This window comes from Nannobrachium achirus, assembly GCF_963921795.1.
Source record: "Nannobrachium achirus genome assembly, chromosome: 15".
NCBI lineage: Eukaryota > Metazoa > Chordata > Actinopteri > Myctophiformes > Myctophidae > Nannobrachium > Nannobrachium achirus.
Window position 1 is genome coordinate 10,018,913 of NC_137822.1, and position 14,856 is coordinate 10,033,768.

The 14,856-nt window shown below is 42.1% G+C and overlaps 1 protein-coding gene across 1 annotated transcript; it reads left to right on the forward strand.

Moving 5' to 3' along the window:
- Nucleotides 1–570: 570 nt before the first annotated feature.
- Nucleotides 571–14,404, forward strand: LOC308299584 (annexin A1-like; the record flags this gene model as incomplete). The annotated part of the gene is made up of 11 exons (XM_080743379.1): nucleotides 571–642; nucleotides 1,127–1,241; nucleotides 1,438–1,532; nucleotides 2,248–2,361; nucleotides 2,726–2,816; nucleotides 2,970–3,106; nucleotides 3,846–3,939; nucleotides 4,523–4,618; nucleotides 4,993–5,051; nucleotides 13,960–14,092; nucleotides 14,256–14,404. The coding sequence occupies 11 exons, from the start codon at nucleotides 571–573 to the stop codon at nucleotides 14,402–14,404; spliced, it is 1,155 nt and encodes a 384-aa protein (XP_080599505.1).
- Between the last annotated feature and the right edge of the window lie 452 nt (nucleotides 14,405–14,856).

Sequence of the window (14,856 nt, forward strand, 5' to 3'; positions counted from 1 at the left end):
GCTCTTTAACAGAACGGGTGAGTTTTGTTTTTGTTTGAGTGCATATAGTTTTGCCATTACATTTTTGTGGGATATTAAGTGTTTCAGTAGGTGTGAATAATCTGTTGGATTGTTCTTGTTGAACAGAGTGTGTGACGTGTAATCTCTCTAAATCAGTGGTTCCCAAACGTTTTAGTTTGTGACCCAAAAGCGAAATTAGACATTTGCCAGGACCCAAACTAGTGAAGATAGCAGATCAGACACGACATGTCACAGACACGTGAGCTTGTAGATCGGCTATTTTCTCTACTTCTTAAACATTTGTTTTCTAATTTCTTAGGTTTTTCTTATATTTATTCATGACATTTCTTTATCATTTTATCTTTTATCATGACAAATTTTCCTTTTTTGTTAATGTTTTTTGAAAATGTTTTGAATAATTAAAAACCAAATAGGAGACAGAAAAATTAAGGGACCCATAAAAATATCTGTGACCCACAAATCGATCCTGACCCGCTGTTTGGGAACCAGTGCTCTAAATCACATCAGGGTCCTTATTCAGCTGTGTTTTCAATTCATAGCAAAGCAAAGATGACTTTCTTCAAGAAGTTCTTCAAAAACATTATCCATGACAGGGACCCTGATAAGGACTCTGTGGACTCAGTGAGTACCGGTTCATCACAGTTAATGTGTTTAAGTTAAAGTCCAGTTTTGGTGTTTATAATTATGGTCTTTTCTCTGTTGTCTTATTGAGCTAAAATTGAACATGGTCACTCTGTGTTGTGAGAGTTTCAAGCTATGAATGAACGTATGAAACCCCTTTCTATGATTTCTGAGATGTGATCAATATCAATTAGAGATTGTAGCCTGTGTCTGGCAGCAGAATATTCAGCAGTGTATTCAGGCCTGGAGTTTCACCATTTTAGCCTGGGCCTTTGGTGTTGTCAAATCAGCTGGGTCACTGGAGCAGCCTGGGCGAGGCATCAAGGCGCCTCAGTGCATATCATTTATAAGGCCAAACTCTGGGGACACGGTGGCCATGTGAATACTGCCCTGGTCAATACCAGTGGGGATCTGAGTGGGTTAGTGTATCTTTACTGTCAGTTCATTCTCAATACTTTTTCTGATTGAATGTATATATTCACAGGGCAAGGGTAAGCCATCGAAGCCGAAGCCTAAGTTCTATGGAACTGTTCCTCCGTATCCTAACTTCTCCGCCAGCAGTGATGCCTCAGAACTGCAGAAAGCCATGGAAACCAAAGGTATAAAGAACTAATTAGTGAGGCACTGTACATTATAGGCCTATACTTCTACATTAATTACAAAATGACTTAATTTCTTCAAGATTGGATTGGATCTCTTAATCCACCTTGAGAAACTTGAGAAAGAATACACATTTTTCTTTTAGTGTGTAGTAGCCGTACTAGCCTACAACATAACATATATTCGCATTCACAGGAGTAGATGAGGATGTGATCATTTCCATTCTGGTGAAGAGAAGCAATGAACAAAGACAGAGGATCAAAGGAGTCTATGAGCAATCCACTGGGAAGGTGAGTCATGGTCCTCAAAACCTGTCCCCACATAGTCCACAACATCTTGGGGGGTTGAATTATAGCTTTTAGGGTATTAAAATTCAGGCTACTTTTTATAAACATACTACTAGGTTTTTCAATTGATCATAAAGAGAAAATTTGTTTCGGCTGATTTGGTTTTGGACAGAAAAGAAGATGGCTCTTTAGTTTTTTTGAGGAGACTTATTCTTTCGTGTATCATCGTCCTTGATTGGTTGACAACATTTTATTTCACAAGATTTCTTGTTACTTGGGAGGCCATGGGGAGACGGCAATGAGTGAGTGACTGCCTGCCTACGTTCTTAAACAAAAACTAATCTGTTATTTTCAGCAAGTGACATGTCATGAGAACTTTAGTGCACATTAAAAGAATTCAATCAATTGAACATGATCTCATGTAAACATGCCGGATTTAGAAAGAAGCCAATTTCCGTCTGTAGTCCCACTGCTCCCACATATAAAACATCACAACAACATGACAAACTGAAAAACAAATGACACATGCCTACAAATAAATAAAATACCATACCTAATTTAAGCCTTTAACAAGCAAGCTAATACCTGCTATAAGTCTAATACCAAACCAATAGATATGTCAAAATCGGATTTAGATATTCTAAGATTTAAAATGATCTACAACGTAATAGTGCTTTGAATACTTTATTAGTCAGAAATGCACTTGTTTCTGTTTCAGGCTCTGGCTGATGACCTGAAGTCATCCCTAAGGTCAGACTTCGAGGATGTTGTTCTGGCTCTGCTCATGGCACCTGATCATTTTGATGCCCACTGTCTCAGAAAAGCCACCAAGGTGTGTAGTTTAATTAATATCGACAGAAATCGTTTTCAAGTTCAATATTCACAATTTTTAATATTTATTTTTGGGCTTTTATGCCCAATATTCACTCTTTACGATAGCCATGGTTACAGAGTCTTGTAATTTTAAGAACCAAGCAGTTAAATAGTTTTGTAAATGGTTTCTTATGAGGAACACCTGAATGAGGAATATGGGTTACAGAAATCAACAATGTTTTTTGAACCAGTGTTTAGAATGGATTTGAATATATGTTTGATTTTACCATTTTAATTCTTCGTTACAATTCTTTTTGAAGAATACAAATGATACATTAATTAATAATCTCTTTTTTAAACACTACCAATTGTCTATCCAACAGGGACTGGGCACACATGAAGATGTCTTGGTGGAAATTCTTGCATCACGGTCAAACTATGAAATCAATGAGATCAAGAGTGTTTTTAGCGAAGGTACAGTAATTTTATATTTGATGCTCCCAAGTCCCACTTTACCATACAACAAAAACAACCTTCGTTGTGTTATCGTTCCTACAGTATATTGCACAGTAAAATGTTTATATTTCGGAGTGAATTCCAAACTATGAAGTGTTCTCTCTCCATCAGAGTACCAGGAAGAGCTGGAGGACGTCATTAAAGCGGACACCAGTGGAGACTTCACATTGGCCCTTCAGGCCCTGCTGCAAGCCAACAAAGATGAGGACAGTGAAGTGGACTTGGACCTCGCCAAAAGGGATGCAAAGGTACAGTACTGTACTGTAGTAACATGACCAACATGCAATGCAGTGGTTCTCAAACCTTTTAATTTCAAGGACCACCATAACTACGTCGACCTCAGGGTCTGTAACCACCTAAGGAACCCTGAGTGTCCCTAGGCCTAGACCAAAGGTCTTCAACAGGGGGTCCGGGACCCCTAGGGGGTCCTCAGAGTTACTACAGGGGGTCCTCCAAATCTTTGTGTGATAGAAACTTTTTTTATATTAACCACTTGAACCCTAGCGCCCATATTCTGAGAACTTTGGCCAAAAATAGCAGATCTACAAGCTCACAATGCTATTTTTGGCAAAGAGGTTTGGTGTAGAGGGGAAAAAGAGCAGATTAAGTACAGAGTGAAAGGTCAAGTTTATTACTTATTGACGGTTCAAGTGGTTACATATCTGAAAACACAAATTGACATGAATCCAAAATACACTGATGATTGTGCTGTCAAACAATGAAACTATATGGAATCTATGAAAATGTTGTGGGGGTCCCTGCTTCATCTCTCAACTAAGGGGTTCTTGGCCTGAAAACGTTGAAGACCCCTGCCCTAGACTTTTGAGAACCTGTGTGTATGTGGTCGCTTCAGGACAGAACATTGTAAAAAAGGCTGTTGGCAATTTGTGTTTGATGCTGCGTGACTGCGTGGACCTTAACTGCATTTCCCTTTGTGTATCAATAAAGGTATTGTCTTAACTGAATTTATAATAAATTCTATGACAGGCTCTGTTCGAGGCTGGTGAGAACACCAAAGGAACCGATGTCCAAGCTTTCATTGACATCCTGACGAGTCGAAGTGCTGCTCAGCTCTCTAAAAGTAAGGTTCCTTTATCCACTTTAACCCATTTTGGATCACTGCCATTTTCCTTAGCTTTCCGTAGCTACGACCAAACTGTTGGTACAAAGCCTGCAAGGTCTGTCCAAAATGTTCAAGTGCAAACCGATAGCTGGTCACATCTTATTATCTTATTACAGGCATATAGTTATGAATAAATACTATGTAATGTTAAAGTAAGTAAATCAATATGCCCATCTGTTATTTGTTGGGCTTGAGTTTATGATTTCAGCATTTCTTTCTCCCATGCACTCCTTTGTTTATTTCTCTAATAATAAACATGCATTTGCATAAAGCAAGCATTTGTCTACTACTCCCATGTTGATACGTGTATTCAAGTCTTGAAAAAGATCTGTTTACGGTAGCTTTAGAATGTATAAACAATATGCAATTAATGTGAGATTAATCATGATTAACTATGCGATTCATCAGAGGAAATATTTTAATCGATTGACAGCCCTAGAATAAATATAAACGTTCTGTATTTAGGTAGTTTCATCATGACCACCTGTAAAATTAAATAAAAAACTTAAAGTAAATTAATGTGCACCATTTGACCTCGTAGCGTTCCAGAAATACGCTGGCCTCAGTGATGTCACCTTACCCAAAGCCTTGGACATGGAGCTGAAAGGAGACATTGAAGACTGTCTTGTTGACATTGGTGAGAAGGATTCTTCCTAAAATGATTCCAATCAGAATCTTATTGAGTAAACAGGATTTTCATTATGGCCAGTGGGGACATTTCTTATCCCTGCTTCTGGGCAGACTGAATTAAAGACTCTATTGAAGAGAAGAAATTTAGTTTTGGGAATTGTACACTGTATGTTTGATATCAAAATGTAGTTAAGCGTCACCCCTCTGTATTATTTATGTATTCATCTTTAATATATATATATATATATATATATATATATTATTTGAACTTAGGGTCATATGTGGAAATGACTATAGCGTTATTTATGTCACTGTGCTATGCGCTCTTACTCAGTGATCCATCGGGCTGCCCTCCTAAACTGTGTTTCTTTTGATGTACAGTGAAGTGTGCCTGGAGTAAGCCTGCGTTTTTTGCTGAGAAGCTCCATCTGGCTATGAAGGTATGATGTCTGCCTGTCTTTTGTGTGAATCGGGTTTAATGGAGTGTCATGTTTAGCCTCACAAACTGTTTGCAATTTCACTCCCTTCCCTACTCACTACAGTGCACAATATAGTGATTAAGATTCCTACTATTTGTCACATACATTGCTGTATGTGAGAATGGTTCTCTGTGTTTGACCCATCTCACTGTGCCACAGCTGAAATACAAGCTCACGTCGTGTCGCAGATGCAACCGTTGTGAGCTTGTAGATCACACTCTGCTGCGATGCCGGAACTGCCGCGCACCTTCTGAGCAATGCACGATGGGATGTTGGAAACTTGTAGATAGGCGGTTGAAGATGTAAGCCATTTACCATGAGAGGGAGTGGGTTGTTGGCTGATTTACCACTGTTTCAGGCAGGGACGTGCTGGCCATTGGGAAAAGCGGGACAACTCCCGAACGGCCGGTTCATTATCGGTCGGTCCAGGCCGGGCCATTAGGAAAAAATGAAACTGTTTGCACAAAAGTAAAAAATTTACTGTTTGCACAAAAAGTAGTGAAAACAGCAGATCTACAGTGCGAGGCGTTGTGTGCTTGTAGATCGGCTGTTTTGACTAGTTTAAATCATTTTTTTTTTTTGGACATACATGTGCATATCATATGGAAACTAGACAATATTGTTCCTTCGAAACAATTGTGGGCTCGCTTCAAGCCAGAAAACAATGTCTATAAAAGTACAAAATGTCAAGATCGCAGGCAGTGCTCTCTTTGACGTTACTGAAATTAGCTGCATGCATGATTTGAGGCATTTTGTTCCAAAAATGTGTTATGCAAAAGTTGACCCGCTGGTGGCGCTATAACAGGCCAATGTGAGAAGGGAGGCATCTGTTCCTTGACCTAGTGGGAATGTGCTTGCAAGATTTCACGCATATCGCAGGCTGTATTCATGAATTAATTAAAAAATAAAGTGTGCATGCGTGTGCGTGTGTGCGTGCGTGAATGAATGAATAAATAATAAAGTGTGCGTGCGTGCGTGCGTGCGTGCGTGCGTGCGTGCGTGCACGTGCGTTCGTTCGCTCGCTCGCACGCACGCACGCACGCACGCACGCACGCACGCACACACACACGTGTGTGCACGTGCACTTTATTTATTTATTCATTCATTCATTGAATGAATGCGTTCGTGGAACGAATGCTCACTACGGTCATCTGTATTTTTTAAGCCCTGGGAAACCCACCTTAACGCCCTCATTAGCATAATGTATGCAAGCATAATGTATGCGCAACACGCCCACACGCATTTCCAAACCATGCACCAGCCCCAATTTTCATACGTCGACTAAGCTCCTCCCCTTCATTTACATACGGTCGTCTGCATTTTTTACGCGCTGGGAAACCCACCTTAACGCCCTCATTAGCATAATGTATGCGAGCATAATGTCTGCAAACCACGCCCACACGCATTTCCAAACCATGCCCCGCCCCCAATTTGCATACGTCGCCTAAGCTCCTCCCCTTCATTTACATACGGTCGTCTGCATATTTTACGCGCTGGGAAACGCCACTTAACAGCCTCATTAGCATAATTTATGCGAACCACACCCACACACATTTCCAAACCATGCACCGCCCCCAATTTTCATACGTCGACTAAGCTCCTCCCCTTCATTTACATACGGTCGTCTGCATTTTTTACGCGCTGGGAAACCCACCTTAACGCCCTCATTAGCATAATGTCTGCGAGCATAATGTATGCGAACCATACCCAAACGCATTTCCAAACCATGCCCCGCCCCTAATTTGCATACGTCGACTAAGCTCCTCCCCTTCATTTACATACGGTCATCTACATTTTTTACGCGCTGGGAAACCTACCTTAACACCCTCATTAGCATAATGTATGCGAACCACACCCAAACGCATTTCCAAACCATGCCCCGCCCCAATTTTCATACGTCGACTAAGCTCCTCCCCTTCATTTACATACGGTCGTCTGCATTTTTTACGCGCTGGGAAACCCACCTTAACGCCCTCATTAGCATAATGTATGCGAGCATAATGTCTGCAAACCACGCCCACACGCATTTCCAAACCATGCCCCGCCCCCAATTTGCATACGTCGCCTAAGCTCCTCCCCTTCATTTACATACGGTCGTCTGCATATTTTACGCGCTGGGAAACGCCACTTAACAGCCTCATTAGCATAATTTATGCGAACCACACCCACACACATTTCCAAACCATGCACCGCCCCCAATTTTCATACGTCGACTAAGCTCCTCCCCTTCATTTACATACGGTCGTCTGCATTTTTTACGCGCTGGGAAACCCACCTTAACGCCCTCATTAGCATAATGTCTGCGAGCATAATGTATGCGAACCATACCCAAACGCATTTCCAAACCATGCCCCGCCCCCAATTTGCATACGTCGACTAAGCTCCTCCCCTTCATTTACATACGGTCATCTACATTTTTTACGCGCTGGGAAACCTACCTTAACACCCTCATTAGCATAATGTATGCGAACCACACCCAAACGCATTTCCAAACCATGCCCCGCCCCAATTTTCATACGTCGACTAAGCTCCTCCCCTTCATTTACATACGGACGTCTGCATTTTTTACGCGCTGGGAAACCCACCTTAACGCCCTCATTAGCATAATGTATGCGAGCATAATGTATGCGAACCATACCCAAATGCATTTCCAAACCATGCCCCGCCCCCAATTTGCATACGTCGACTAAGCTCCTCCCCTTCATTTACATACGGTCATCTACATTTTTTACGCGCTGGGAAACCTACCTTAACACCCTCATTAGCATAATGTATGCGAACCACACCCAAACGCATTTCCAAACCATGCCCGCCCCAATTTTCATACGTCGACTAAGCTCCTCCCCTTCATTTACATACGGTCGTCTGCATTTTTTACGCGCTGGGAAACCCACCTTAACGCCCTCATTAGCATAATGTATGCGAGCATAATGTCTGCAAACCACGCCCACACGCATTTCCAAACCATGCCCCGCCCCCAATTTGCATACGTCGCCTAAGCTCCTCCCCTTCATTTACATACGGTCGTCTGCATATTTTACGCGCTGGGAAACGCCACTTAACAGCCTCATTAGCATAATTTATGCGAACCACACCCACACACATTTCCAAACCATGCACCGCCCCCAATTTTCATACGTCGACTAAGCTCCTCCCCTTCATTTACATACGGTCGTCTGCATTTTTTACGCGCTGGGAAACCCACCTTAACGCCCTCATTAGCATAATGTCTGCGAGCATAATGTATGCGAACCATACCCAAACGCATTTCCAAACCATGCCCCGCCCCCAATTTGCATACGTCGACTAAGCTCCTCCCCTTCATTTACATACGGTCGTCTGCATTTTTTACGCGCTGGGAAACCCACCTTAACGCCCTCATTAGCATAATGTATGCGAGCATAATGTATGCGAACCATACCCAAATGCATTTCCAAACCATGCCCCGCCCCCAATTTGCATACGTCGACTAAGCTCCTCCCCTTCATTTACATACGGTCATCTACATTTTTTACGCGCTGGGAAACCTACCTTAACACCCTCATTAGCATAATGTATGCGAACCACACCCAAACGCATTTCCAAACCATGCCCGCCCCAATTTTCATACGTCGACTAAGCTCCTCCCCTTCATTTACATACGGTCGTCTGCATTTTTTACGCGCTGGGAAACCCACCTTAACGCCCTCATTAGCATAATGTATGCGAGCATAATGTCTGCAAACCACGCCCACACGCATTTCCAAACCATGCCCCGCCCCCAATTTGCATACGTCGCCTAAGCTCCTCCCCTTCATTTACATACGGTCGTCTGCATATTTTACGCGCTGGGAAACGCCACTTAACAGCCTCATTAGCATAATTTATGCGAACCACACCCACACACATTTCCAAACCATGCACCGCCCCCAATTTTCATACGTCGACTAAGCTCCTCCCCTTCATTTACATACGGTCGTCTGCATTTTTTACGCGCTGGGAAACCCACCTTAACGCCCTCATTAGCATAATGTCTGCGAGCATAATGTATGCGAACCATACCCAAACGCATTTCCAAACCATGCCCCGCCCCCAATTTGCATACGTCGACTAAGCTCCTCCCCTTCATTTACATACGGTCGTCTGCATTTTTTACGCGCTGGGAAACCCACCTTAACGCCCTCATTAGCATAATGTATGCGAGCATAATGTATGCGAACCATACCCAAATGCATTTCCAAACCATGCCCCGCCCCTTTTGCATAAGTCGGCTTAATTTACATAATTAATGCGTGCGACGCCCACAAAACTCATTACGTTAGGCCCACTCGTTAAGTCAGAGTCCTCCCTCTTGTTGAAACCACGCCCACTCGTTAATAGCAGATCTACAAGCTCACAACGCGTCTTGATGTGGCGCGTTGTGAGCTTGTAGTTGAAACCACGCCCACTCGTTAAGTTCGACTCCACCCCTTGTATTTGCGTGTAATTACCCCGTCAGCGCGGTGACGAGAACGCTTGTCATGCGGCCTCATTTACAGGAAGGAAGGAAGGAAGGAAGGAAGGAAGAAAGAAAGAATTTGCCTAAATGTGTGGGGTTCTTAACGAGGAGGCAGTAATTACGCACGCACGCACGCACGCATGCATGCATGCACACACACACACACACACACACACACACACACACACTTTCTTTGTTTATTTATTTATTTATTCATGTGTTCGTTCATTCATTATATATTTATTTATTTATTTATTTATTTATTTATTTAAATACTCTGTTGCTAGTATCCACAACTTTCCAACATCCCATAATGCATTGCGCAGAAGTTGGATGGAGCTTCCGTGAGCTTGTATGTGGTATTTAATACCAGTAACACGAGAAGCCAGAAAGCGAGTTTGGAGACGGTAGCACGCTGCAAAACGGAGTTATGGCTCTTTAAAGCCCAGCCGATCGATAGGCAGACGCCTGGGGGGGGGCGGAGTCCAGGGGCGGAAATAAATAAATAATTAATTACATAAATAATCAGTCTCGGAAACAGTCAGGAAATAAATAAATAAATAAATAATCAGTCTCGGAAACATAGTCGGGAAATAAATAAATAAATAATCAGTCTCGGAAACATAGTCGGGAAATAAATAATTAAACCAGTAAGACTCCCTAATATATACTGACTGCGTAGCGATTTGTGTGATTTTAGGGCAAAATCTGTAGGAGTAGTGTCCAAAAATGGGTTTAAAAAAATCGGCCTGAAGGTGGCGCTACATGGGACAGATCCATGTTGATGACATGAGCGTAGAGCAAGTGTGTACCGATTTGTGTGATTTTAGGGCAAGATTTGTAGGAGCAGTGTCCAGAATGAGTTTTGGCCTCATGGTGGCGCTAGAAGAGGAGGGCCATGTGAGAATCGTAGTTTGGCAGGCAAGGACTGTGTGTGCCAAATTTGGCACGGATCGGGGCAGCGGTTGCAGAGATATGAGCAGGGCAAAAGTGTGACGGACAGACAGACAGCCGGTCGAGGTTTCGATAGTAACTGCGACCCGACGGTCGCAATTTATCAGTCAGTGGCGGCGCAGTTGGGCCTGGTGTGGAGACAGGGAAATAATTCATTCAATAAATAAAGCTCCTTTTAGTTGAGCTTGTACCAGTGAACTGTACTGTCATGAAACTTGTCGTAAAGTCTTCAATCAATCACTCAATAAAGGGATCAATACAAACCCACATTTACCCAAAACAGCTGATCCACAAGCCCACATGCAGCCTTGTAGATCGGCTGTTTTTATTGTTTTATTTTTTAAATTGTTTCCCCCTGACTTAGTCTTTTCTAGGATCACCTTTTAGTTGACCTTGTACCAGTGAACTGTACTGTCAATGACACTGTACCTATGACAGTCCTATATCAATAATTCGTTCATTCATGAATGACTTCCCTGTGGAAATAAGCCAAAAACATTACTGGGATCTCCTTTTAGTTCATGTTTATTACGTATCTATCTATCTTCCTATCAATTGGTCACATGCATTCACATTGCACTGAACGCACGCAAGCACGCACGCACGCACGCCCGCTCAGCAGCTGGCTTTTTTTCTTTTTTCTTTTTTTCACAGAGCTCCAGACTCAGACACCGAGGTCTCGGAGGGCACCCAAGCCGGACTGCGTGCTCTGGCAGCGGCCGCGAAGCGGCCGCGGCCGCCCCAACCCACTGGAGCTAGGTAGAGTCTGGTGAAATAAAACCAATCAGTAGGTCCCCATCAACAGATGTCGCTGTAGCCAAGGAATTCACACCCAGCCTGCTCACCTGACCAGGAAGTCCAACCAGTCTGTGTTGGAGAAACAACTAACTGCTGCTGCTGCCTCAAGGTAGGAATCACAGTATGTGTGTTCACTAACACTAATCATTGCTATAGAGTGCTTGTTCAGTAACAGTGTTAAACGGCTCTATATTGTGACAGGAATCCTTCCCACCGAGTGTTTGTTCACTAACAGTGTTACAGTGTGATATGAAAGAATCCACATGAGGGCAGTGTTTCCATTCTCAACTCACTGAGTTGAACAGAGGGCGGAACCCAATGCAATAACAAGTCCTATTATTTAGAAAGGAGTCACGTCAATGTCAGCATTTTTTTCTCTCTCTCTCTTTTTGGCAACATTTTTTAAATCATTTTTTTTAAATCATTTCACAATGTAAAAACAAAAATCATTTTGAGAAAAATGTAATGACCTATACACAGTATCTATAGGCTGTGTCTGTGTATATTCTGAGTGTAGATGTTGTTGTACTTTAACCACTTAAGCCCTGTGTCAGGGGTTCCCAAACTTTATAGACCATTCCCAAAAGAGAAATCAGATGTTTGCTCCAGTACCCAAACGAGTGAAAATAGCAGATCTACAAGCTCACAACACATCGCTTCTCGCTGCGTTACAAGCTTGCAGATCTGCTATGTTCACTACTTCTTTCTTAAACATTTGTTTTCTAATTTAGGGAATTTCTTCGATATTCTTTCTTTTATTCATGAAATGAAAAATGATTTTTTCTTCTTTTTTTTGTAATTAAAATGTTTTTTCTTCTTAAAGGAGTAGTTCACCCCCAAAATGCCTTTTTTTCTATTGATTGCTCATGCCATGGAGAGTAGAGTTCAATAATATTTTTGTTTTTTGCCACATTCCTAAGACAAAGATTTGATTCGAGTACATTTGCCCCCATTGATTCCGGATGGGGACCCGTTTCAAAACGGGTCCCCATCCGGAACGAATGGGGGTACATTTATTGTTATCACATTTTTGTCTTAGGAATGCGACAAAAAACTAAAAATATTATTGAACTCTAGTCTCCATGGCATGAGTAATCAATAGAAAAAAAGTCATTTTGGGGGTGAACTACTCCTTTAATACAAAATGTGGTAATGGTACAGTGCAGCACAACAACAAATACAAATATATACAGTCAGTCCAAGATAATGCAGAAATAAAAATACAAAATAAATAAAAGTAGGAACCTCTTCAAATAAGGGTCATATATGTTGTTGATTTTTTAAGAAAATCTTTTACAATGATAATAATTACAACATTTAGGAAACACAAAATAAAGGGATATTCAACTTGCGACCCACAAAAAGTGGTCCCGACTCCCGACCCACTGTTTGGGAAACAGTGCAATAGACAATCATATGACAAACACAACGCCTTTTACAATTTAGCACTTTTGTTGGGTATAAATTAAATTTGTGTTTTGTTAGTCCACATAATTCTTGTCTACTCACAAGCTGGCCATCTTGCTTTTACGTCATATTCTGGGGTTGAGAAAGCAATTTTAATTCTGAAGTGTCTAATGGGAATTGGGTGATTCTGATTCCAATACCTCCAGGGAAAAAAAACAATTCTGATTTCAGTGCCTTTGACTGAAATGTCCTATAACTTTGTCTCTTAACAGACTGGCCATTTATTATCTGAACGTAACGTCCAAGGCTTACCAGCAGGCCAACCTAGATCTGAAGAAGAAGATGCAATTGGTGAGTGGAACACAACAGGCAGAGAACGTTATTCATACAAACCCATATTATTTGAAATATACATTTATAATAGTTTTGAAAGTCCTATAAAAACCTAGAGGCACCAGTAAGTGGTGAAATGTCATGCAATTCAAGTAATAACGGGTTCTCAGAACTGATCTACTCTGTACCAATGATTACTGGGCTGGCCCAATTCAGATACTGTCTGTATTCAATGTTTTTCCACGAATACTCCAATTTCCAGTTGTAGACTACCGGTAATTGAAAGAAACGTAATGTTTGATCACAGCCCCCTCTGCTCAGCCAGAGGACTTCAGTGTGGCAGGGTAGGCTATGTCAACTATTACTTACCCAATCAACTTGGCCCTGGTTGCTGTGCTGACAACGTGTCACTTTATGACTCGTCGATCAGCATGTTCTTGTTTCGGTACCCAGCATGGTGCAGTACTCCCTTCTCTCTCCCCCTCCCGCTCTCTCCCCCTGCTTCCCTGTCTTCCCACAGACTCCCTCTCCCCTCTCTGTCTCTGGCTCTCTCTGAAGTTTGGGTATTTTTGGTATTTTTTCCCCTCACAAATGTGAACTAGGTAGGTGACTCAGAATTATCAGGTAAAAGTCATAATTGCAAGGAGAAATCACACCCAGTGTGAAGTGAGCGGTGCCTTTTACGAGTTCATTTCATTAAGTGTCCCGCAGAGCTTGGTCAATGAGCCAAGTGTAGCACATGCGTACATGCAAACAGACAAAGCCAGATGTAGGAGCGGTTGGCACCGCTCTTTAAATAGTCGACTCCTCACCCCTTTTCATTTATATCGCTCCTTGTCTCTGTGTCTTCTTACTGTCCTTATCCATGCACCCTAACCTCTCTTTTTCTTGTGTCTTCAGGCTCGGGATGAGGAGAAGAACAGGAGGAACAACATGGACACCACCAACCAGGTCATGTTGGACCTAGAGGACCTGCTCCCCAAAGGCCCAGGTTGCATTAAGGTTCCGGAGCCTGAGCCGGAGCCTGAGCCTGGTAAGTTGTGATCTCCTGCTAGACTAGAGCAGTGGTTCTCAACCTTTTCAGGCCGCGACCCCTAAAATAATCAAATTTTAACTGTTTATTTGCATGTCGCAGCGACGCATTGTGAGCTTGTAGATCAGATATTCTCGGTATAATTAAATCCCTCTCTGCCCAGAACCCGAGCCAGAGCCGGAGAAGAAGAAGAAGAAGAAGAAAAAGGTTGTGGTAGAGGAAGACGTGGAGCTGCAAGCGGCCAATCCCAACGCTGGAAGGCCAGTGGTGGACCGGTCCCCGAGGGCCAGAGGAGGCCCTCCTCCCGTATAACGGAGAGAGAAAGTGATGACGTGCATTCATACGGGTTTTTTCACTCCTGGAATAACTCCTTATCATGTTCTATTCATGAAAACTAATGCATACAATTCATAATGTTGATAATAATAATAACTATTCTACACTGCGATACAAACCATTCTGTATAGTGTGGAATTATTTGGGACTTAAGATTTTCAACAACAAAACAACAAAAAAGTAAATATATCACTTTTACCATACCGTTTTTTTCCTTTCTTTTTTAATTGAAGTTGGTAGTAACTACTATAAAATAATGTAAGAGGTTATTGCCTATTTAAACTGAAATCAAATCTGTAATTAGAATGTTGGACCTTATGTGTCACTAGCCAATGTGTGTCAGTATGTAACAGCTTTGTGTGATTTAATTTTGTTTGTTTTATATGTTTGTTTTATCTTGTGTTTTATGCTAATTTGAACTTGCTCTG